The sequence below is a fragment of the Balaenoptera acutorostrata genome, chromosome 7 (genome assembly GCF_949987535.1).
Source record: "Balaenoptera acutorostrata chromosome 7, mBalAcu1.1, whole genome shotgun sequence".
NCBI classification, from domain to species: Eukaryota; Metazoa; Chordata; class Mammalia; order Artiodactyla; family Balaenopteridae; genus Balaenoptera; species Balaenoptera acutorostrata.
Window position 1 is genome coordinate 43056670 of NC_080070.1, and position 25210 is coordinate 43081879.

The 25210-nt window shown below is 35.3% G+C and overlaps 1 protein-coding gene across 6 annotated transcripts in view; it reads right to left on the reverse strand.

Moving 5' to 3' along the window:
- Positions 1-25210, reverse strand: part of SEPTIN7 (septin 7) — a 114659-nt gene that overhangs the window by 61767 nt on the left and 27682 nt on the right. Inside the window, exons 1-2 of one of the 6 annotated variants that reach the window (XM_057549839.1) lie at positions 15243-15305; positions 13823-13925 (exon numbers count right to left, since the gene is read on the reverse strand). The exons of the other annotated variants lie outside the window; for them this stretch is intronic. Coding sequence (XP_057405822.1) covers positions 13823-13832 — 10 coding nt within the window. The 5' untranslated portion in view covers positions 13833-13925; positions 15243-15305. Of the gene's footprint in view, positions 1-13822; positions 13926-15242; positions 15306-25210 lie in introns of those variants that run through there. 6 annotated transcript variants of the gene reach the window in all.

Genomic DNA, 25210 nt, shown 5'->3' on the forward strand with positions numbered 1-25210 from the left:
CTGTACCATTTTTCTAGGTCCCACATACATGCGTTAATATACGATATTTGTTTTTCTCTTTCTGACTTACTTCACTCTGTATGACAGTCTCTAGATCTATCCACGTCTCAACAAATGACTCAATTTCGTTCCTTTTTATGGCTGAGTAATATTCCATTGTATATACGTACCACATCTTCTTTTTCCATTCGTCTGTCGATGGGCATTTAGGTTGTTTCCATGACCTGGCTATTGTAAATAGCGCTGCAATGAACATTGGGGTGCATGTATATTTTTGAATTATGGTTTTCTCTGGGTATATGCCCAGTAGTGGGATTGCTGGATCATATGGTAATTCTATTTTTAGTTTTTTATGGAACCTCCACACTGTTCTACATAGTGGCTGTAACAATTTACACTCCCACCAACAGTGCAAGAGGGTTCCCTTTTCTCCACACCCTCTCCAGCATTTGTTGTTTGTAGATTTTCTGATGATGCCCATTCTAACTGGTGTGAGGTGATACCTCACTGTAGTTTTGATTTGCATTTCTCTAATAATTAGTGATGTTGAGCAGCTTTTCATGTGCTTCTTGGCCATCTGTATGTCTTCTTTGGAGAAATGTCTATTTAGGTCTTCTGCCCATTTTTGGATTGGGTTGTTTGTTTGTTTAATATTGAGCTGCATGAGTTGTTAATATATTTTGGAGATTAATCCTTTGTCCGTTGATTCGTTTGCAAATATTTTCTCCCATTCTGAGGGTTGTCTTCTCGTCTTGTTTATGGTTTCCTTTGCTGTGCAAAAGCGTTGAAGTTTCATTAGGTCCCATTTGTTTATTTTTGTTTTTATTTCCATTACTCTAGGAGGTGGATCAAAAAAGATCTTGCTGTGATTTATGTCGAAGAGTGTTCTTCCTATGTTTTCCTCTAAGAGTTTTATAGTGTCCGGTCTTACATTTAGGTCTCGAATCCATTTTGAGTTTATTTTTGTGTACGGTGTTAGGGAGTGTTCTACTTTCATTCTTTTACATGTAGCTGTCCAATTTTCCCAGCACCCCTTATTGAAGAGACTGTCTTTTCCCCATTGTATATCTTTGCCTCCTTTGTCATAGATCAGTTGACCATAGGTTCGTGGGTTTATCTCTGGGCTTTCTATCTTGTTCCATTGATCTATGTTTCTGTTTTTGTGCCATGGTATCACTTTTCTGAGGAACAATGTGGCAGTCTATCACAACTTAAATGCACATGCCTTTTGACCCAGCAATTTCACTTTTAGAAATGTACATTATACAAGCATTTATCCGTGTGCCTAAAAATTCAAGGAAATTAAGCATTGTTTAATTGTCCATCAACAGTAGACTGGGGCTTCCCTGGTGGCGCAGTGGTTGAGAATCTGCCTGCTAATGCAGGGGACACGGGTTCGAGCCCTGGTCTGGGAAGATCCCACATGCCGCGGAGCAACTAGGCCCGTGAGCCACAACTACTGAGCCTGCGCGTCTGGAGCCTGTGCTCTGCAAGAAGTAGAGGCCGCGATAGTGAGAGGCCCGCGCACCGCAATGAAGAGTGGCCCCCACTTGCCACAACTAGAGAAAGCCCTCGCACAGAAACGAAGACCCAACACAGCCATAAATAAATAAATAAATAAATAAATAAATAAATAAATAAAACACTTAAAAAAAAACAAAAAAACAAAAAAAAACAGTAGACTGTATAAATCATGATAATCACACAGTATGGAATACCCCATGCTCTGAAGAATGAGTTACTTTATGTACACCCATGAATATAAGTATAATATATTAAATGATAGGGAAAAAAACATTCACAGAACAGTATTTACAGCACACTACCATTTATATAAAAAAGAAATCTACATGGGAGTGACTAGTGTATATAAAATTATAGAAAAATGCCAGAAAACTTGTAACAACTTAATAATGCTTGTCACTAGAGAAGGGACTGGAACTGAAGGAGGGAGAAAAAGGGACTTCACCTTACTAAATGTCTTTAGAATTTACACCTTTTAGAAAATAAAAATGTTTATATTTATAAACTTTTCTTTTTTGGGGGGAATAAACATGTGAGACATTTGAGAACAGAGTAGAAAGGTAAGGCTGACAACATAATGATTCTAATAGGTACTAGCCTCAAAATAAATAAAAAGAAATGTTGACTGCAGGGAAGTTATGCCTGAGTTCGGACATTAAATTATTAATTCCTACCTATCTTTAGTAGAATGATATTTACTTCCAAATCAAAATGTCAGATATCCTATAATCATAATACAAAATATAGTAGCTTTGTCCTAATACTCTCAAGGTGACATAACTACAATAGATTCTTGCTCACTGGCTTTACTAAAGGGAAAGCAATAGCGTTGCTAATGCAAAATAATTGAGAGTTACATTAGTCCCATCAACTCCAACTCTACTTAAAGAATCTGTGGAAAGAACCTCAATCAAGTTATTTATCATTATTATTTAGGAAACATTTAAGAATAACAAAATTCAGAATCACATATCCTAGCTTAAGAAAACAAAATTATTCAATAAATATAAACAGAATACCTATCCATAACATTTTCTATTTCTTTATATGTTAAGATCTGTTAAATGATCCAAATTAACGACACATTTATTTTACTTTGAAATGCACTATAAACGTTCTGCAACAAAATCATTATCATTCCCTTATTTTACTGACTTTAAAAGGAAATAACTGGAATTAAATTTTTTTCTGTCCTCATTAAAACAAAATATTGTTAACATAATTTAAGATGTTAAATACTTTATGAAAATTATAAGAGTAATTAACTAGAGTCTAATATTATACCTGTAGTTTAACATTATCAGCAGGTTAAAATAACCCATGTCCTCTTTATCTTTGAAGTCTAGCCCATGAAACCCATGCCATCATCATTCAAGAATATTACACTTCAAGCCTAAGAATGAAACATTCATGAAATGTTTGTTCATAAGGTTTTGAAAAAAGTTAGATCAATAATTATTTATAATAAAGTCACGTTCCTTTAGGTCCTTGGGATTATAAGGGGTCTGAGATGTCCTACAATTAAAGAAACTGCTTATCTTTCTTTTACCCAGCACCTCCTCAATTCTACAGCCTTAGATCATTTCCACCAACCCCTTGAAATATTTATTAATATCTGATACACGAAACACACTGAGACATTATACCATATAATTCTTTGGTAAATTATTTTTCCTTAACCACATACAGTTATAGCAACTGATATAAATAATACTGTATTACTGTATTAGTTAAGTAGAAAATTCATAGGCAGCTTAAACCTTGAGGATTTTTCCTTTGTATATTGCACATAAACACTTAACCACAGACGCTCCTCCTCAGTTCTATCATTAGCAGCTTGGGAAAACCCATTTCATTACACAAACTGTGTAATGAACACATACAATGTGTTCTACATCATCTTGCTAAATTATGTAGAGTTTCAGAACATTAGAACTGGAATAGTCCTTAGAGATACCAGAACAGCAGTGTTCTAACTCCTAGTCCTCAATTCTGCTCTTCATGTAAATCTGCTTCTAAACGAATTCTCTTGATATTCTCTACTGGACTCTCCCACTGGGCAGTGGCTTTCCAACTTACTTTACCACAGTTTACAGTTAAAAACAAACAAACAAAAAAACCCCAAACACACATTTTGCATCAAAATGCAGTATACACAAATATGTAGGTATACTTATCTGTATTGTATAAATGTATGTGTACAAATTTAAAACCTTCATGAAACAATACTCTTGCTAAGCAAAATGCAGTCTATTTTCTAATCATTTCTATTTTTCATTTTTTAAAATGATTCACTAAATTGATTTAATGATCCAGCTTGAAAAAAAAAACCTGCCAAGGAGCAAAAAGGTTTAACTCAGATGAATAATCTCATCCCAACATCCTATAGCTTTTCCATTCCAACAGCTATCCTCTGATGGACTATTACAATTGATAAAAAGCAAAGACATAAATTCATTTTATTATTTATTGAACAGCTGCTAAATGCTAGAACTGGGGATATTTTGCCTTCAAATAGTGTAATTTTGTTGAGAAACAAGCTATAGTTACAGTTAAACAAAAAATATAGTAGGAATACATAAAGAACACCTAAGTACAGTTTGAAGGAAGTCAAGGATGGCTTCACAGAGCAAGCAAGCAAGCAGCATTTCACTGAGACATCCATAGGAACTAATCAAGCAAACCAATGAGCACTTAAGTAATGCTAAAATGTGGAACAGTTCTTTTAAAAAGATGAAATCTTCAACCTCTCTCTGGTTTAGAATTTGAATGAAAAGGAAAGAAAATACAGGAGGATAAATAAGCTTAGAAGTAAGAAATAAAATAATTAGTATTAGAGAAGTAAAAGGCATCTAGTAAGAGCTAGTAGGTAACTGAATATAGATTTAACTGGAGAAAAAACTATTAAAAAAAAGAAGTCTACACAGACTGTTTCACAGGAATCAAGGTTTTTCACTTCTCTTAAAAAAATGAAACTAGGGCCTCCCTGGTGGCTCAGTGGTTAAGAATCCGCCTGCCAATGCAGGGGACATGGGTTTGAGCCCTGGTCCGGGAAGATCCCACATGCCGCCAAGCAACTGAGCCCGTGCGCCACAACTACTGAGCCTGCGCTCTACAGTCTGCGAGCCACAACTACTGAGCCCACGTGCTGCAACTAATGAAGCCCGTGCGCCTAGAGCCTGTGCTCCGCAACAAGAGAAGCCACTGCAATGAGAAGCCCACGCACCGCAACGAAGAGTAGCCCCCGCTCGCCACAACTAGAGAAAGCCCACGCGCAGCAAGGAAGACCCAACACAGCCAAAAATAAATAAATAAAATAAATAATTAAAAAAAATTTTTTTTAATTAAAAATTAAAAAAATAATAATCAGAGATGTCATATAAGTAACTTCAGCAAAATACTTAAACATGTCTTTATTGAAATGTACATAATAGCAAATACAAAAATCAATTTTGTTAACAAGAATGCAAGCTACCAGCTAAACCTTATTTATAATGAGAAAAGAACAAGTTCTCAACCATGTTTCAAATTAGCTAAATCTCTCACCAGAAAAAAAGGTTTGCCCAGCAATGTGTATACTGAATTGCAAAGGGCACGTGTACTCTAAATGTTTAATAATCAAAGGAGTTCAACTAAAGCAGAAGTTCAAAGTAAGGATTAATCAAGTATTTAACCTATTAACTGCCATATCATTCTCAACCATCCCTGATCTTTCTCTTCTCTTCATCCCTGGTATTTAGATCTTAAAACTAAGTCGTAAAAATGCACTAACAAATATTTGCTTAAAATTAACATTTTATTTAGTTTACAGATTTACTAGGTACATTTTATATATATATAGTATATGTACAATGTACATTTATATACACAATTATCTCAAGCCCTCTGTGAGGAAGAGGTGGTTACAAATAGCAGACAGTATTATTGTCCAAGTATCTCCACTCTACCCCCATCCCATACACTCAGGTTCTTAGAGGGCATGGCTTTTTTGTTTGTTTGTTTTAAATCTCAGTGGTTTAGAAAGACCAGGTAAATGTCTGTTGTGATAAGGAAATTGAGATTCAAAATGACCATTTGTGGCAGAAATTGGAGTTTGAAGCTAGATTAAGCACAATATTCTTTTTAATTTAACAGTTGCTGTACTTAGTTATTATAAAGGTAGATTTAAGTTAGTTTAAATATAGAAGCTGATTTTCATGGTATGCTAAAAACAAAATAACAAGCAGAAGAATAAATAACTCTTTTACAAAATTTCCAAACTAAATAATGCATTTGAAATGCAAGCACAATATGAGTTACTGGCTTCAGGACTCTATCCTTTCAGACAAATAAGATGTTTTCCCCATTAAGCCCATATAATAACTCCCCTCTTTACATGGCATGTTAAATGTATACTACTGAAACATTTATTAAATTAAATCGTAATTAGTAGTGTGTGTTTCCCTGGAAATACCTTTGAGAGTTGAAGTGGTCTTTTCCATTTTTATATCATTAGCTTAGTCTATAACTCTTAGCACTTTACTGCTGATCAGTGTGTGTCACTTGAATTACTGACCATTCAGTTAAAATCTATTCTCAGGACCATGACAGGAATTCTATGGAACTATTATTATGTTATAACTATAAAATATTACCACTTGTAACATAATAAATAATTCATAGTCTTCTATCATAAAAACTTGAGTTAGTTAAGAATGAACCACAAGTTATCCTACACATTTGATTCCTTGATATGCACAATTACCTTGTGTTTATCATCTACTTGCTTGAGAGTTCTAGGCAGTGTAAGAACAGAGCCCCAAAGTCGAAAGCTTTCTTCCTTCTAAATATTAACCTATTTGTCTCAGCTATTAATAAATTTGGAGGTCATACAAAAGTTTTACAAACTCAGTTTGTCAAAATATATGTAAATGTAACCAATGGTATCTCTACAACACTATACACACCTGCAAATAACTTTCATTTCCAGGCTAAATTTTTCCAGAGTTTTATCTCCATTTAGTCATTTTTTTTCTATGGTAGCCCCAAACTACAATTTTATCTTTTTTTTTTTTTACTTTTTTTAACATAAGAATAAAAAAATCAAATTAGTTCTTCTATTCATATGCCAGTTAACTCTATAATACAGTTAAATGTTAGTTTTTAAACCCTTCAAAATTATTTCAGCTCTCTCGCTTCCACTTTCCTTCCTGAAAATTCAGTCCAGAAATCATTATCTGAGGCTGAGAATGGCAGGTGAACATGCTGGAAGGAGAGCCACAGTGGCCCAGAGCAGGGTGTCAGAGTCTGCAAGATAAGGACAGGTTCCAAAGGGGTCTGGGAGAAGGCCTGAACCCAAAAAAGGATGAGGAGGGCATCTGCATGAGAAGAGTGGCCTGCCACAGGGTGTCACAGCACTTGAGAGGGGTGAGTAGGGATAGGGATACTCCATCAGAGAGAGGAAGAGAAAAGCCTGGGGGACATGGCAGGAAATTAGTTAACATACAGGGGAACTGATCAAATAAGTAAACATATTAAGGTAGATATTGTGAGCCACTATATTGTATACCTGTAACTTATATAATATTGTACAGCAACTATACTTCAATTAAAAAAAAAGTAAACGTATTAAGGATAATGATTTCTCACCATCAGAAGGATGTTACAACTAGAGAAAAGATGAAAAGTAGAATGACCACTGTGTTGATGAACTGAAATTGGAGATATCAGAGTGAACTTAATGATTTTCAACATACATAATAGACGCAGATGAACTATAGATATAAAAGTATATATGTGGGTGTGTGTCTATATATACGTGTGCATGTATACAAACATACATTTGCTATTTTCTGATTTTGATGGTACATTAATGGTTATGCCCGAGAAGATCCTTGAGGAAGAGAAATACACAAGTATTTAGGGGGCAATGATGGATCGCACATTTCAAATGTTTCAGGGGAAAAAAAGCTGTATACTGTAATTGTAACTTTTGTGTTTAGAAATGTTACAAAATTAATTAAAACATTATTTCAGCACAAGAATCAATAAATCAATGCCACATACTTCCAATTACATAAAATACTTTGTACCTATAGTTCTCAATTTTTAGGTGAATAACCACCCCTCTGAGAATCTAAATATGCAATCTCTCCCCAGAAAATAAATACATGATAAAAATCTCAATGACATTTCAGGAAGTTCAGTCACTGAACCCATTTAGTCACCCTGTTTCCCCTAAAAAATAAGGTCCAGGGCTTCCCTGGTGGCGCAGTGGTTGAGAGTCTGCCTGCCAATGCAGGGGACACGGGTTCGAGTCCTGGTCTGGGAAGATCCCACATGCCGCGGAGCAACTAGTCCCGTGTGCCACAACTACTGAGCCTGCGCGTCTGGAGCCTGTGCTCCGCAACAAGAGAGGCCGCGATAGTGAGAGGCCCGCGCACCGCGATGGAGAGTGGCCCCCGCTTGCCGCAACTGGAGAAAGCCCTCGCACAGAAACGAAGACCCAACACAGCCATAAATAAATAAATAAATAAATAAATAAAATTAAAAAAAAAAAAAATAAAAAATAAGGTCCATAGTCTTCAGTATCTTAGGCACTGCTTTAAATTATTACTCCTATATAGTAAAATATGTCAAAAGGACTCATGTAAATGCATGAAAATTATATACTTAAAATATGTTTCTGTTTATTGAAAAATAAAATTGGGGTAAAATTAACAACGTCAACAATTTCAACCACCTTTGCAAGGCCTTTCATGGGAGGCAGGTTATAACTTTCCGACCTTTAAAATAATTCTGAGGTTCTGTATTACACTGGTGAAACAAGTATGATATATTGGCCTAAAACTATCTTGCCAACAAAATCCACCAGCTCGGCACCCAAAAAAGTAATGATAGAAAACTTCCTGCTTTGGGACAGAGTAAACCTGGTTCCTAACACAGAAAAAAACTCAGTCTACAAATGCTTTGGAGAGTGGACTTGTTTTGGTGGACTAAGAGTATGAAGGGGAAATTCTGACTTCCTGTGGTACTGGGCTGTCTGTAGTCACAGCTAGGAAGAAGAGACAGTAAGACAATTTCATATTTAAAACTGTATTTCAGAGACATGTGATAGAACTACCTAGGAAAAGGATGGACCAATTTGACCAACAATAGTATTTGATCTCCATGCCTTAGATTAAAGAAGATTTAGAAACTGCCCCTTAAGGATCAAGAAAAAGCAGTCTGCCAAACCAAGAGGAAAACCACACAATAATCTCCTGTGTGAAAATTCTATTTCTATCTGTAAAGTTGCTCCCTAGTCTTTAAAGTCCTAAGCACCTTTCTTTGCATACAGTGCCCAGTCTTTTTAGACTATGTAACCTTCTCATATTTGTACCTAAGTCTAGCTAATGAAAATCAACAAATGTTTCCTAACTTTTATTTCAGTTCACCTTCACAATGAATCTTGAGTATATTCAATATCAAGAGGACAATTTTCTGGGCTTCCCTGGTGGCGCAGTGGTTGAGAATCTGCCTGCCAATGCAGGGGACACGGGTTCGAGCCCTGGTCTGGGAAGATCCCCACATGCCACGGAGCAACTGGGCCCGTTAGTTATTACTGAGCCTGCGCGTCTGAAGCCTGTGCTCCGCAGCAAGAGAGGCCGCGATGGTGAGAGGCCCGCGCACCGCGATGAAGAGTGGTCCCCACTTGCCGCAACTAGAGAAAGCCCTCGCACAGAAACAAAGACTCAACACAGTCATAAATAAATAAATAAAAGAACGTGAATTTCTTAAAAAAAAAAAGAGGACAATTTTCTTATGGCAAAAAAATATCAGCATTCTCACCCTCTCTTCTTTAATTTAGCCCACATACTATGGAGTTCATCTGAGGGCTCTCAGAAAGGCTGTTAAAAGGGTGGCTGTGTTTTTCAACATTAGAGTATTTTAAATGGTCTATTTTCAAAGATAGAATATGAATGAAAAGCAAAAATAGATTAAAAATTATAATTCAAGGATTAACCTATATATATTATTAAAATCACATTGAGGGGCTTCCCTGGTGATGCAGCGGTTGAGAATCTGCCTGCCAATGCAGGGGACACGGGCTCGAGCCCTGGTCTGGGAAGATCCCACATGCCGCAGAGCAACTGGGCCCATGAGCCACAACTACTGAGTCTGCGCGTCTGGAGCCTGTGCTCTGCAACAAGAGAGGCCGCGATAGTGAGAGGCCCGCGCACCGCGATGAAGAGTGGCCCCCACTTGCCGCAACCAGAGAAAGCCCTCGCACAGAAACGAAGACCCAACACAGCCATAAATAAATAAATAAATAAATAAATAAATAAATAAATAAATAAATAAGATTAAAAAAAAAAAAAAAAGACTCTGTGCTCCGAGTGCAGGGGTTGTGGGTTCAATCCCTGGTTGCTGCACGGTGCAGCCAAAAAATAAATAAATTTAAAAAAAAAATTAGCAAAGCTTAATATTATAAAAATGATTGAACTGTGAATTTTAACTTCAAAGAATCCAAAATAATAGACTTAATGCCACTCGTTTTTCAAAATATTTTCTGGTCAGATAAAGCAGTCTACAATCTTTCTGAGTTCTACCTCTTTGAAAGATTCTAGTAAAATCAAGATTTTACAATTAATATTTTATTCTCAGAGCAAAAATTAAGAAGCACACAAACGATTTTCAAGTTCCAAACCCGAATAGGTTTGACACTTGCTGAATTAGAGACCTAACTGTCTTCATTATCTGATATGTCTGACACTGGGTTTTAAAGTAAATTTTCAAATAAAGAGTCAAAATCAAGAATTCCAATCTCTTTATCCTGGAGGCAATGAAGGTCTTCAAAATTTAGGCTAGCCTACCCTTCCAGCCTTATTTCCAACTATTATAAAGTTACCACTTCGGGGTCAGATCCTAAAATCAACATGCAGTGCAAATTAATATTGAACTGCCCCCCAATATATCACCCATAATGCATAATTACATATAAACTGACAACTTGTTTTTCTTCCTGCACTAAAGCAGATACCTGTTTCTTTGAGCACATAAGAAGTAACTAGTTTATATTAAGGCACCTAGACTAACTCAGCAAGGTGAGATGCTCACACTATAAAAGTATGTGGAAGCTGAAAATGACTGGGGGAACAGAGAATTCACCTCTCCCACCATGCCTACCCTAGGACAGGCACTCATTCCAGTAGAATGGCAGAAAAAATTGCTTGCACTCTTTTTCTCTAAAATTCTCATTCATTTCCTCTTTCTCTCTCTCTGTCTGTCCCTCTGCCTCTTTTAATTTTTTTAGGGAAAACAATATCTAGTTGGAATCATACAAGTTCAAGGCATACTGGACGCACTCTACTGAACTCTGCACTATATCCAGTATTCCCAAATGAGCCTCTGCATAGTGCCTAAGAACACACCAGACTGAGAAACAGACCGGGTTTGGTTCTGGCATCTGCTAGCAGTGTGACCATGGGCAAGTAACCTAACATCTCCATGCTTCAGTTTCTTCATCTCTAAAAAGGAGATAACAATAATATAATACTTATATCATAGGGTTACTGTTAAGGACTGTATGAGTTACATACATAAAGTATCAGTACTTTATGTACTTGAAATATTCCCTGGCACATAATAAGTTATGTAGGGGTTGGTTATTGTTTTCCCAACTGGACTGCCCGCTCAATGTCTATCCCAATTCTATTCTTCAAAAATCTGTCCTAATACCTCCTTCTCAAGTAAGGCAATAATAATTCCAACCAGGGAACCAGGGAAAAGCTCTCTTATACCTTTAAACATCTATGGCTCTTAATTTTTGTATGACTCTACTGACTTGTATTTACTTACTAAAAATGTTACTTACCTTTTTATGTATACTTTACATTGTCATAAAAATTATTAGCTCCTTTAGGGAAGAAAATATGGAAAAACAAATTATGCCTCTTTTATACAAAAAAGTCACTCAAGTAAATACTAAATATTGCTTATGAAGCAAGGTTACTGGATAAAGGTTTCCCAACAAAGGACAAAGAGATAAAGAAATCAACTGTTAAATTTAGATTCTCAATTTGTATCAATGTATAAGTCTCAAACCAAGAACTGTTATAAGAGCCAAAGCTGCTCTGAGCATATATCTCAGAAATGAGGACTTAGCTCATAAGGAATAGCTTGCAGTCTCTAAGTCAAGAATATTAAAGTATGGTAAGTCTTAGCTTTCTGTGATTTACAAACAATGTTGTTAGATTTGGCCTAAAGTCTGAAAAACAATGTATTAAATACTTACTTAAAAGGTGACTTTTTAAAGAATATTTATTTATTAACTTATATTTATTTTGGCTGCGCTGGGTCCTAGTTGCAGCATGCAGGATCTTTTAGCTGCAGCACGCGGACTTCTTAGTTGCGGCATGCGAAGTCTTAGTCGTGACATGCATGGGGGATCTAGTTCCCCGACGAGGGATTGAACTTGGGCCCCCTGCATTGGGAGCACAGAGTCTTACCCACTGGACCACCAGCGAAGTTCCAAAAGGTGACTTTTATGTGTTATACACTGCAACTATGTAGATGAAAAGATTTAGACCCTGCACTCAACAAGTCTATACAAAGATAGCTAATTAAACAGTAATGTTCAAGGTATAGTGGGGATAACAGAATAACAATATTAACACCCATTCTTCTTTATCCGCAGCTGAAGTCTTATCAAAGAAGAGAAAAACAAAAGCTGTAGTTGACAAAAGGACTGACCAGAAAAACAAATAAGTAACATTCAGAGATTGTGTATTTACTCTAAATACAGCTGGTTATTAACTATTTCATCTGGACAAATGTCACAGAGATTTCAAACCAAACATCTGGCCTGGACCCCCAGATATTACTCTACTAAGTATACATTCAAGAAGTTATTCTTTAAATTTTAATATTAAAATTTTTTTGGAAATTGCTATGGTTCTCCTAATGCACATAGGAAGTTTTCTACAAATTAAAAAATGACCTTATATTTGTCTACGGTTTGTCATTTAAGATCACTAACATTACATAGTAAAGGTAAGATGTAGTATTTCTTCACATATAATGATTATGTTACCAATCTATGGAAGAAAAGGTATGTCCTGCATATTTTATCCACCTATTTAGACCCACACCTCTGCTCTACACCAGCAGCTTGCAAGCTAGGTATACTATGCTTCTTACTCAACCAGAGACAGACAAATTAACCAACTCTACCAAGTATCAAGTTTGCAGACTTTGTACCACCATGTTTTAACTATGAACTATTACAATGCAGATATTTCCAAACAGCCACAAACCTACCCTCAGGTAAAATACTCTGGTCAGTTGATAAAATATTCTTCCCTTCAATGAAGGGGTATTTCATACCTAATTCAATTAATCTAATTCAACACCAAAATAAAAATACCAGGAGTTGAATGTAATTAGCAAAATTTAATGCACAGTACATAAAGGTCCAGCATCAACTCAATTTTCTCTGTCATGGATAGTCAATCCACTATTCTGCCTTTTACCTTCATAAAACAAATAGAGAAATACAACAAAATTGCATCAAACTGAGGAGCTAGGTTATAAAGTCAGTCTATATGAGGTGAAAATATTATAAAGTCATTTAAGATTGTCATTTAAGATAACTAATCTTATACATGGTAAAGTGTTTTTGCATATATAATGATTATGTCACCAACCTACAGTCAAAATAACCCTTGACAATCTCTTAAAATGGAATACAGGCAGGGAAAGGTGCTCATAGGATAAAACACACTCATAAGAAAAATGAGAGTGAACTAAAGAACAAGGAGAGTCATCATATTTCACTAATTCCAGGGCTTATACTTAATGAATGAATTCCCAGGGTAATCATTTGCATGATTATGATCCTCTACGCCATCCTTCTTTTTCAAATTCAGAGAACACATGTTTAAGTTAAACACTCATGTGATATGGCTTCACTACACTATCTGAGCCAAAGAATAAAATTATCCTGGAGTAATAAGTAACCACAAGATGCTATTTCCTTTTGTAGCACCATCGATTGAAGAGAACTTCTCCAGAGTTCTATTCAACCACTACACCCCCCACCCCTCTTCTCAACTTTTACTGAGTTTCCAAAACTGTGCCATCTACAAGAAAGAGGCAAGAAAATACTGAAATCCCTTTACACCATCAAGTTAAATTTTAAAACGTATTCGCATAACAAAAGAAAATATAACACATGATCCCTGCAGTTATTTGGGCTATTGTTTTCTCAAATCATTCAGAGTTCATTAATAGTTGGAAACATATCAAAACTCAATTTTAGTGAGAAATCATATCTTACCCACAACCATAAGTGTGAATTCAAACCCTCTCTTCACTGATTTTCTGTATACTTGATTTGGGAGATTTGCAAATCCCACATAGCCTTCAAGGTTCTTCTGTTGCTGAGAAAAGCAAAAGGAGTCCGGTTATTCATATATCGACAAATCACTTCTGTCACACATTTCAAATTCCCTTCATTAACCTATTTTTAGAAAACTATATAAACTATTATTCATGGTGAATCAAACTGATTTTATAGTGTTAGCAATAAAAGTATTAGTTAATTGCAGAAATGGACAAAATGAATTGAGCACAAGTTGACTGACAATAGACAATTCTAAAAACCCAAGGGAATAAAATAAAAATTAAAGAAACCTGCCTCAGAGCAAAGATTTCAATTTATAGTAAGTTACTAATAATAAGATTCTGACCAATCAACTAAAAAAAAACAAAGGATTTTTCACAATACAAAATTCAAATCCCCTTAAAATTATATTAAGGACTCTTTTAATCATCCCCTTTGCTCATACTAATTACCAGAGGCAGGAGTTTCTTGAAATTTATCTTCTTATTCATGAAGTAAAATCAAAACGTGGACTTCAAAATTTTTCACGAACTCTTAAAAGCTCTCATGATCAATGTCAATCAGTAACATTATCTTTCAAGCTGTTATACTAGGTCCAATTATGTCACTTCAAGGTTTTTACATGAGCCTGCTGCCTCTATCATCAGGGACATCAGATTTATCCAGGTTTTAAAGTAAATTTCAATTCGGTTTTCTGTGTGGTTTTTGATTCTTTGATGACCTCAATAAGTTTCATGAGCAATTCAAAGAAATCTACTTCTAAATTGGCATAGTAAATCAGTCTGATTTTCAACTTATCCATTGGTGAGAAACACTGTCCATAGTTCAGACCATCTGAGTGAGTAGAGTCTTACTGATTAATTTACTTAGGGGTAGGTCTTACTCATTCATTAAAATATAATGGCAAAATATTCCTAAGAGGTACACATTTTTCTTAAAGATTTTTGCCACATTTAAGTTCTCATCCAAAAAAACTCATATGGGATCAAAGTACTAATTCAATACATTTGGATTTAACAAAGAACAGCAATCTGCATTCCTTACTAGCATCACATATGTAACTAAATATTCCATCCATAATATTTTTACCTTTTTTAAAATTCATATAAACTAATTTTTAAGACAAATATTGAGAAGATAAGTAAGCCAATTAAATTGAAAGGCTGATTTTAAATATACTAGTTAGGATACTGATCAGAATATTTTAAAGTCAAATATTTGAAAGCCTACTATGTGCAGAGCTAAGAATATGCATTAAATTTAAGGCTTCCTTGGTTCATATTTCATCCAACTGTAACTGAAATTTAACTTAGACCAGAAAAAAGGCTCTCTATAAATTATGTAGCATACTCACAGCTACTTTGTAAAGAACACATTTCCATCATTCCAGTGTTCCAGATTCCAACAGACAGATCCACAGAGGAACAGTAAACAAGGAATTCCAAGAATCATACACGGCACATTCAGTAGAACAGGAGAGAAATCCATTGGAACATAGTATAAGATAGAGGGAAAAAAATGAAAGTTACTTACATGTAACTCAACAAATTAGAGGTAAATTACAAATAAACTGAAGGCAGACTTTTTTCTACTCACGTCAAGGTAATATTTTTTGTCGGATATAAGGCCCAGTGAGTTTTAATCCATTTCAGCAGCTCTCCTGATCAAACACAGAATCAGAGGCCTCCTATCTATCTTTTTATAAAGAACAATTACTATGCCCTGTACCTGAAGTCTTACAAGAAATGGTGAGAAAAGTGTAAAGTATGATGTTTCAAGAAGATATACAGGGGCCAAATTTAAATCTCAAGAAGAAAAGAATGTAAATTTCATACAATTTTGCTTTGTCAGTCACTGGATTAAGACAGCTCACTTCAGATAAATGCCAATGTTTTAGCTAAAATATTTATACAGTGCTATATTTCAAGTAATTAAAATAAAGTTAAGAACTGGAAGAAATGCAAACTTGTAGATACAGGAAAGGGAAGGAAGCTAAAGATGGCAAGCAGTAACAAATGGAAAGATGAAGTAAATGTGACCTGTAAAAACTGAAAGGCAAATAATATAGCATAGAGAAGAAAACAGACTATCCTTGGACAAAATGTCTTTAAAAAGGGTATGTCTTTATTCTATATTGAAGAAATCTATGAGTTATATCACAACCTAGAACAGATGATGATGATTATTCAAATGTCACCTTCAAAGAGAGGACTGCCCTGACCACCCTTATCTAAAATTACAACCCATTCCTCATCTCAGCACTTTGCTGCTTTATGTTTTTCTCTTTAGCACTTACCACCATTTAACATACATTTTACAAATCTTGTTTATTGTGATCTCCACCCACCCTACCTCCAACTAAAATGTAAACTCCATCAAGGTACAGATTAAATGAATTACGTAAGTTGTGGCATCAAAAAGAGGAAGCCATCTGGGAGAGCTGAAGAAGTTTCAGAGAAAATATTTTAGGTTACATATTCAAGGAACCCACCATACAAAAAGGTGTAAGAAAAACACCTCCATCTACCCCTGTGTCTTATTTATTGCTTTATCCTCAACTCCTAGAACAGTCTCAGGCACAACTAGGAGACTGAATTAAGAAAAGGGAGAAAAGCATTCTAGGGCAAAGGAATGGGCCCTAAAGTGGGGATGAACTTGGTACTTTCAGGAACAAAAAGAAGGTACATGAACTACAATGAGGTGAGGTAGTGGACCAGGGGATAAGTGATAAAAAATGAGGTCAGGGAGGCAGGCAGGGGCCAGATCATGTGGTACCCAGCCAAAGTAAGAAATATGGATGTTATTTTAGGCATGATGGGAAGCCACTGGAGGGTTTTACACAGGCAAGTGACCTGACCTGATTTGTGTTTTAAAGATAGCTCTTACTGCTAAGAGAAGAAATGGAAATAAGAAAACTAGTAAGGAGCCTACTGCAATAGTCCAAGAAAGAAAGGGTATACTGAATTTAGATGGTATGGATGCAAAGAGAGATGAAGATTCAGAATATGTTTTGAAAGAAGAATTTTCAGGACATTGCCGGTGGGTTAATGTGACTGGCAAAAGAAAAAGAGACAAAAAATAAAGAGACAAAAGATAACTCCTAAGTACTTGGCTTGAACAACTCAATGGCTAGTGATATCTCCAGGGAAACAGGGTACAAAGGGGAGGAAAAGAGTGGGCGGTGAGGGCCAAAATCACCAGAATCAAAAATAGCTTTGAACATGTTAAGTGGAGGTGTCTGTTACATATTCAAGAAGAGATGGCCGGTAGGCAGTTAAACATATGAATTCAGAAATTCCAGCGTTGGTTGGTGCTGAAAATATAGATTTAGGAAACATAAGCATATAGATAGTATTGGGAAAGGATCAGATTCCCAAAGAGAGATTATAGATAAAAGGGGGTCTAGACAGTGTCCTGGAGCACTCCAACATTGAGATGTTAGGCAGAGAAAGAATGAGAAAGATTGATCAGTCAGTGAAGAGAAAGGAAAACTAGGACTGGCTCAAGGTCACTCACTTGTGTTAAATGCTACTGAAAAGTCAAATGAAATACCAGAGATGTGAACATAAAATTTGGAAATAAGATTACTGGTAGTTTTGCACAAAAGCAGTCTCAGTAACAGTGAGTAAGAAGAGTGACTAGGTTGAGAGTAGATAATTCTCTGTATATAACTACTATAACATTTTAAATAATTTCGTGTTTTAAATTAAATTATTTTAAAATTAAACATGTTACTTGCCAGTTTCCCTACACAACTGATTTCCCAGGAGAGAATCATGTCATATTCATCTCTACATTCCTAACAGAGTGCTGATACACAGGAGTTATTAAAAAAGATAAATGACAAAAACATACTTTCAGGAAAATTTCTTCTGAGGAAGAAACTGTGTCTCAACACAAAAGACAGACTCAGGAAATACACCAATAACATAACACTGGTTGACTAAAACACACAGACTTTTCACATTTCATAAGAATCTTTCCTTACCCCAAATTCTAAAATCAACCACAGTCTATAATTCAGAAGACCTACACTGATTCTTTTTCTGCACAAATATAATGTTCACAGTGCCAGTGTGAAATATAACCTCTGGATAAAGAAATATTACTTATAGACCTGAGTGATATAACTGTGACATTTATAAGCATGCGAATGTAGATAAAAGTACATTCACCCAAAATACCTTTAGGTCTTAAGAGTATTACTTGATTTCAAACATCAGTTACATAAGAAGAAACAGTTATCAAATCACCTTTTCTAAAAGAGTATGTTTACAAAATCTTTTGGTTACTATCTAAAAGATATGCCAAATCTCTATGCCAAAATTCACATTTAAGAAAATCAAGCTACAATTCCACTGCTTGCTATTTCACTACCTGCGGAAAAATCAACTTAAATACAATATCCAGTAATTTCAGTGTTTAACTTATTTAAACTTACTTCTAGAAATCAATTATATTCAAAGAACAAGATACCTCAAAAAGGTTTCAATTGACAGATTATTGGAACCCTTGAGATTTGTTTATATTCTCTTGCCATTTGTTCTTATTCCAAAGAATAAAGTTATCAAAATCTTGGCATGTGAAAATCCATTATCATTTTAAAGGTTTGAATATTAGTATCTATAAATATTAATATTTATAAATTAATATATATTTTCCAAAGAAGAAAAGCAGCAACTTGTTTTGAAAACTGCTAAATATGCTTTTCAGTAACAACAAAGAAACTGAGTTGTGACAAGCTGAAAGTGACAAAAGTCGGAACTTGAGGAAAATTAAAGCATTTTTGGTAGGATCTACTATAAACCTTCAGCTCTCCCCATCTTTACAAAAAGAGATATTCAGCCCCGAATTACATAAATATGACCAGGATTCTATTTCTCCCCTTAGTAATTACAATTAAAACAAACAAACAAACAAACAAAAAAAAACAGACTGCAAAGATCCAAGGAAGGTTTACATCAGTAACTTAAAGTTTCAAAGGTAACATTTGATCTTTCCTAAATAATTTCAAGTTCAAGCTGTACCACTTTGGATTTTAAAACATAGACAAACTGTATGCTGTTTCACATACTGACAAATACAATTAAATTTCTTTCTCCTAAAGTTTACGTAATTCTAAATACAAAAAAAAACTACTCACTACAAAAGAAAAAAGATACATAAATTTACTTGTCTACTCATTATTACTAACAAAAGTCTTACATCATACACATAGATGAAACTGTCTAGCACTCAAATTCCTCCCATCTCTTACATAATTAAAGGGGAAAATTAAAGAACTTCACTATTTAAATGTCTTAAATATTTTAAATATAACTGGTGTAAAAATACCTAGATTCTAGATTTAATATAACAAGAACACTAAGATGTTACAAGATAACATAAGCTTGTCCTAAATGTTAACTTTGATGTTCCCTCCCCAATTTTCTCTAAAGATCATATCTTAGTTTTGCATGCCCCCAGCTCCTCCCTTTCTACTGAGATGAACAATTGTGTACAAATGGAACCAACTTTTACTTTCTTAATCTTATTCTGGATTCTTGGTTAATCTACTTAAAAGATTTTAATATTCAATTGTATGAACACATATAAGAATGAGATAACTTAAAAGTTTAAATACATTTTTTTCTTTGCTCTGAACTTGGAATTTAAATCTCTACTCACAGAATTACTGGCCACACTCATTCAATCAACACTGTTACTGGACCCTTACAATGTGTGTATTAGTAATTAGGGATGTAAAAGCTAATAAAAACAAGGTCCCTGCTTATAAAACTAAGAATCTGAGGTCAGGTAAGTTAGAAAACAATTATATTAACACAGTGATAAATACTATAATGGAGGCAAGCACAGAAAGACGGCTATGAGAATGAAAAAAAGGGTGCTTTCTCCTATCCTGGAGTCAAATCCTTCAGATCCTGAAGGACTAGTAGGCCTTAGTCTGATGAGAAATGTGGGTAGGTGCTAGAGAATATGAGCAGGCTAATTGGTAACTGTAAAGGTCCAAAAGCAAGAGGAGAGAACACAGTTCTTTATGGTAACTACAAATAGTTCAATACAACTCATTATCAGGGTCCAGGAGACACAGGGTAGGAAAGTTAAGCAAAAGCCAAATTATAAAGGACTTCGTTGGCCACACTAAAGAACTTAGATTAGGCTTCATCTTGAAAACTTATGAACAGCATTAAAGGATCTGAAGCAGAAAATTGCACAATCACATTAATTCACATGCCAAGTCACATTCATATTTTAGAAAATTACCACTAACAATAATATTGAGGATGAACTGCAGGAGATAATGGTAGCAATCCCAAGATCTGTTGCAGTAGCCCAGAAAAGACAGAAGCAGTGGGGATGAAGAGAAATTAAGTTAGAATGCTACTGTCCGTAACAGTAGCCACTAGCTACATGTGGCTATCGAGCACTTGAAATTTAGCTAGTCTGAATTGATATATGCTCTAAGTATAAAATACAAACCAGGTTTTGAAGACCAATTATGAAAAAAAGAATAAAGCATGTCAATTTTTATACTGATTACAGGTTGAAATAAAATTTTAGCTATACTGGGCTACATAAAATCTGATACTAAAGTTAAACTCACGTGTTCCTTTTTACTTTTTAAATGTAGCTACTAGAAAAGTTTAAATTACATATGTGGCTTGCATTAACGTCTAATGGACAGTGCTGGGTGAGATATTAATGACATGAACTGACAAGTCTTTGTAACTTGTGGGGGGAGTGGTAAGACTCAAATTTATGAATTTAGGTTGAGCAACTGGATTAATGGTTGTTGCAATCATTAAAAGCAAAATTCATTTGAGTTTAAGGTGCTAAATTGGCTTTAGGGAGACAAATATCTAGTAGGCAGCTACATATATAAAAGAAGTTCTAGAAATGTCTAGGTTAGGCAGATATTAACATTTTAAGTCAACAACATTTAAACGGTATGAAGGCCATGGGTATGGATCCAATTACAGTATACAAAGTAGGAAGCAGGTCAGAATCAACACCAACATCCCACTACCACCACCACTATCACCTACACAAACCTAGGAAAAGGGGAGAGAGAAGAATGAGGAAAGTAGTTCTTAGAAGCAGTTCAAGGAGGTCAACTGTAGTGGCCTCCTTCAAGAAGTGGTCAACTGTACCAAATGCTCTGGAGTGGTCAATATAGAGACATAGAAGAATCTATATATCATTATCAGGGACCACTGTCAGAGCAGTGGAAAGATAGGGGAAAGATAGATGAAGGCAGATTGGAATTAAATAAGCAGTGAATAACTAACTGCAGGCAGTGAGGGTAAACAATTCTTTCTGAATGCTTACCTGTGAATAGAAGAGCAATAAGGTAGAAGCTAGAGGACAATAAAGGGTTATGCAAGCTTTAGGAATTAAAAAAAAAAAAGGATAGCTGCATGTTTAAATGCTAATAAATGCTGCGAGTTTGGTGTTAGTAGATGCAAATTATTACATATAGAATGGATAAACAACAAGGTCCTACTGTATAGCACAGGGAGCTATATTCAATATCCTGGGATAAACCACAATGGAAAAGAATATAAAAAAGAATGTATATATGTGTATAACTGAGTCACTCTGCTGTACAGCAGAAATTAACACAACACTGTAAATCAACTATACTCCAATAAATAAATTTTTTAAAAATGCTTTAAAAAGTAAAAAATAAGTTTAAAAAAAAAAAAAGATTACCTAGACACGGACTTCCCTGGTGGCACAGTGGTTAAGAATCTGCCTGCCAAAGCAGGGGACACGGGTTCAATCCCTGGTCTGGGAGGATCCCACATGCTGCGGAGCAACTAAGCCCGCACACTGCAACTACTGAGCCCGTGTGATGCAACTACTGAAGCCCACACACCTAGAGCAGATGCTCCGCAACAAGAGAAGCCACCGCAATGAGAAGCCTGTGCACCTCAATGAAGAGTAGCCCCCGCTCACTGCAACTATAGACAGCTCACACACAGCAACAAAGACCCAACGCAGCCAAGTAAATAAATAAATAAAATTAATTAAGTAAAAAAAAAAAAAGATGACCTACACAAGCAGCTGAAGAAAGGAAGGTAAATCAGGATACAGATAACATTCTGGAATGATGGACAGGATTTTCTCTAAACTCCAGAAAAAAAAATCACCTGCTAATCCTAAAAGAGGAGGGATGGACCAGGGAACTTTAAGAGAGAAAGATTTGAATCAGCAACCACCAAAACAAAAAGAAGGGCTAGGAATACACAGCAGGCAGCCAAGGAATTCTGTCCACTAGTTTAGGCTGAAGATCTGTGTGAATGTATCCCTGAAGCCACGAGATCTTTTACTCCAACAGCAATCTGTAACTTGAATGTAAGCCAACAGGCTGTTATTTGAAGCTGTTATTTTGCAGAAAGGGTACACAAAACTACAAGGGATCAAGGGAGCTGACAAGTATGGCTGAAGTGATTTAGTGAACAAAGTGGAGAGAGTCGAGGATTCAAGGTATGAAGTAAGGAAATGAGATAGCTAAGAATATGAAATTGTGAATAGAATGAGCCATACAATTAAGATTTCAGAGGTGGAACAGAAGTTCCAGATGATGATCACATGGAGCCATTAAAATGATGGCTCAACCATAATCCAGATACTGTGAAGCTAAATTATTGAACAAGTTTTACACATGGGCACTAAAAACGCCCCAGAATGGTAAGAGAGCTTGGGGTAGAAAGAAAAACTGAGTGTTTGGTGACATCTTTAACAAATAAGGAGAAAACAGGGATGTGGTAACTGACAAATTTAAGAAGGGTGAGAAAATACTGTTGTTAAATAGCATAAACTTTAAAGAAGCAGGGCTTTTTTTAAAGGAAGAATGGTCTAGAGTCTAGACAAGCACTATCTGATAGAAATGTAAGATGAATGACATATGTAATTATAAATATTCTAGTAGACACATTATGGAAGTAAGAGTAAAAAGGTGAAATTAACTTTAATATTTTATTTCACCCAATGTATATACAATATTATCATTTCAATATGCAATCAATATAAAAAGTAATTATGACTCATTTTACACTATTCATTACTCTACTTTCTTTTCCTTTGTAATAATCTTTGAAATATAGCATGACTTATTTAGGACTAGCCACATTTCAAGTGCTCAAGAGCCACATGTGGTTAGCAGCTACCCTACTAGCTATAGAAATAGAAATTTCATAGATATAGGACATTTTCATCATTACCAAAAGATCTACTAGAGAGCACAAAACTAAATGAATAGCAGTACCCAGTAGTAAGTGAGGATGTGGGAAAATAGGCACTTTCATACATGACTGGTAGAATATAAACTGAAACCACTTCCCTGAAGATCAATTTGGCCATGTGCATCAAAAACTTAAGTTTTCATGCTCTCACACTCAACAAATTCCACTTTCATGAATTTATAATCTTACAAATTTATAAGATTTAGATAAAAGAACATTCAACAAAACAATTAATGATAATGAAAAATCATAAATACCAAAGTTTCAAAAACAAGTGAAACAAATAATATATTATGGTACTCCCATGTGTTAAAACGCCATGCAGCCATTAAAATTAAAGTTTTAGAAGAACAGACATGACAGATAACAACATACTGAATAGAAAAACTATTATTAGACATTTGATGCAGTAATATTTACCTTTAAACATTCTCTTATGTATACACTGGGGAAAAAAAGGATATAGACTAGTGACATTAATAAAATTAGCAGAACAAAGACTTCAGAAAATTCTCTCCTTCATTAAAAGCAAGAGAAAATTTCTTCCGAACTCTGGAAATTAACAAAAGGCTTGCAGCAATCCAAAGAGCACTTATTCAAGAAAAAGGGCTGAATCTCAGTAAAAATTGCAGCACTTGTTGCATTTTAACTCGCCTATTCTTATCTTCCCTCATCAGCTCTACAGTAGCCTTGAAAACCCACAGCAGGCAATCATGGCAAAAATTAGCACCCTGTCAGCAACTGGAATAGGCAGAATAGGCTCCTTCAGAGCCCCATTCCCAAAGAACATTATGTGACCTGTTTGATGATTCCCTGCAAGACCCCACAAATAACCACGAGGATAACCAGAGGCTTCAGTGACAACACATGACAAAGAAAATAGACTTTACAGAACTAGTTCCCCAAAAGTCATTAAACAAGCAAACAGCAAACAGCAATAATAAATAAACACTGAGGGGTGGAGGAGAAAGGGGAGAGGGAGAATCTGACCACTGGTGTCACGCTGTATTGTTTAAAATGTCCAGTTTTCAACAAAAAATTATCAGACATGCAAAAAACCCCCAAGAAAGCATAACCCATATTCGGGGGGGGGGGGGGGGGAAGCAATCAATAGAAACTAACCCTGAGAAAACTCAGACATCAGACAGAGACTTTAAATCTGCTATTTAAAATATGTTCAAATAACTAAAGGAAATCATGCCTAAAAAACTAAAAGTATAAGAACTACATTCACCAAATAGAGAAAATTAATAAAGAGATAGAAATTATTAAAAAGAACCAAATAAAAATTCTCAAGTTGAAAAGCAGAATAACTGAAATGAAACTTCACTAGAGAGAGAGGATCAAAAACAGATGTGAGCTAGCAGAAGAATTAGCAAACTTGAAGATAGGTCAAATAACATTTACCAGTCTAAGGAACAGAAACAAAAAAAGAGTGAAGAAAAAACTGAACAGAGCCAGAGACTGTGGAACAAAATCAAGCATACCAACCTACACATAACGGGAGTCCCTGAAGTAGTGGAAAGGAGGAGGGAGGGAGAGAGGGAAAGAGACAGGGGGAGAAAGGGAGTAAGAGGCAAAAAGTATGTTTGAAGAAACAAAGGCAGACAACATCCCAAATCTGAAGAAAAATATGTTTACACATTAAAAGCTCAGCAACTCCAAACTGGAAAAAAGCAAAGAGATCCACACCTAGACACATCAAAATGAAACTGCCAAAAAACAGAGACAAAAAATCAGGAAAGCAGCAAGAGAGACTTTAAATGACCATATACAGGGGACTCTTAAAATGAATAATGACTAACATGTCATCGGAAACCACAGAGGCCAGAAAGTAGATGGATGACATATTCAAGATGTTAAAACAAAAAAACTGTCAACCAAGAATTCAGTATCTTCCAAAGGTATCTTTCAAAAATGAAGATGAGCTTAAGACATTCTCTGATAAGCAAAAACTGCGAGAATTCCTCACAATCAGATATGCCCTACAAGAAATACTACATAAAAGACAGTACAAATATAATTTTTATTTGCAACTCTCTTCTACCTGATTTAAAGGAACACTTCATGAAGC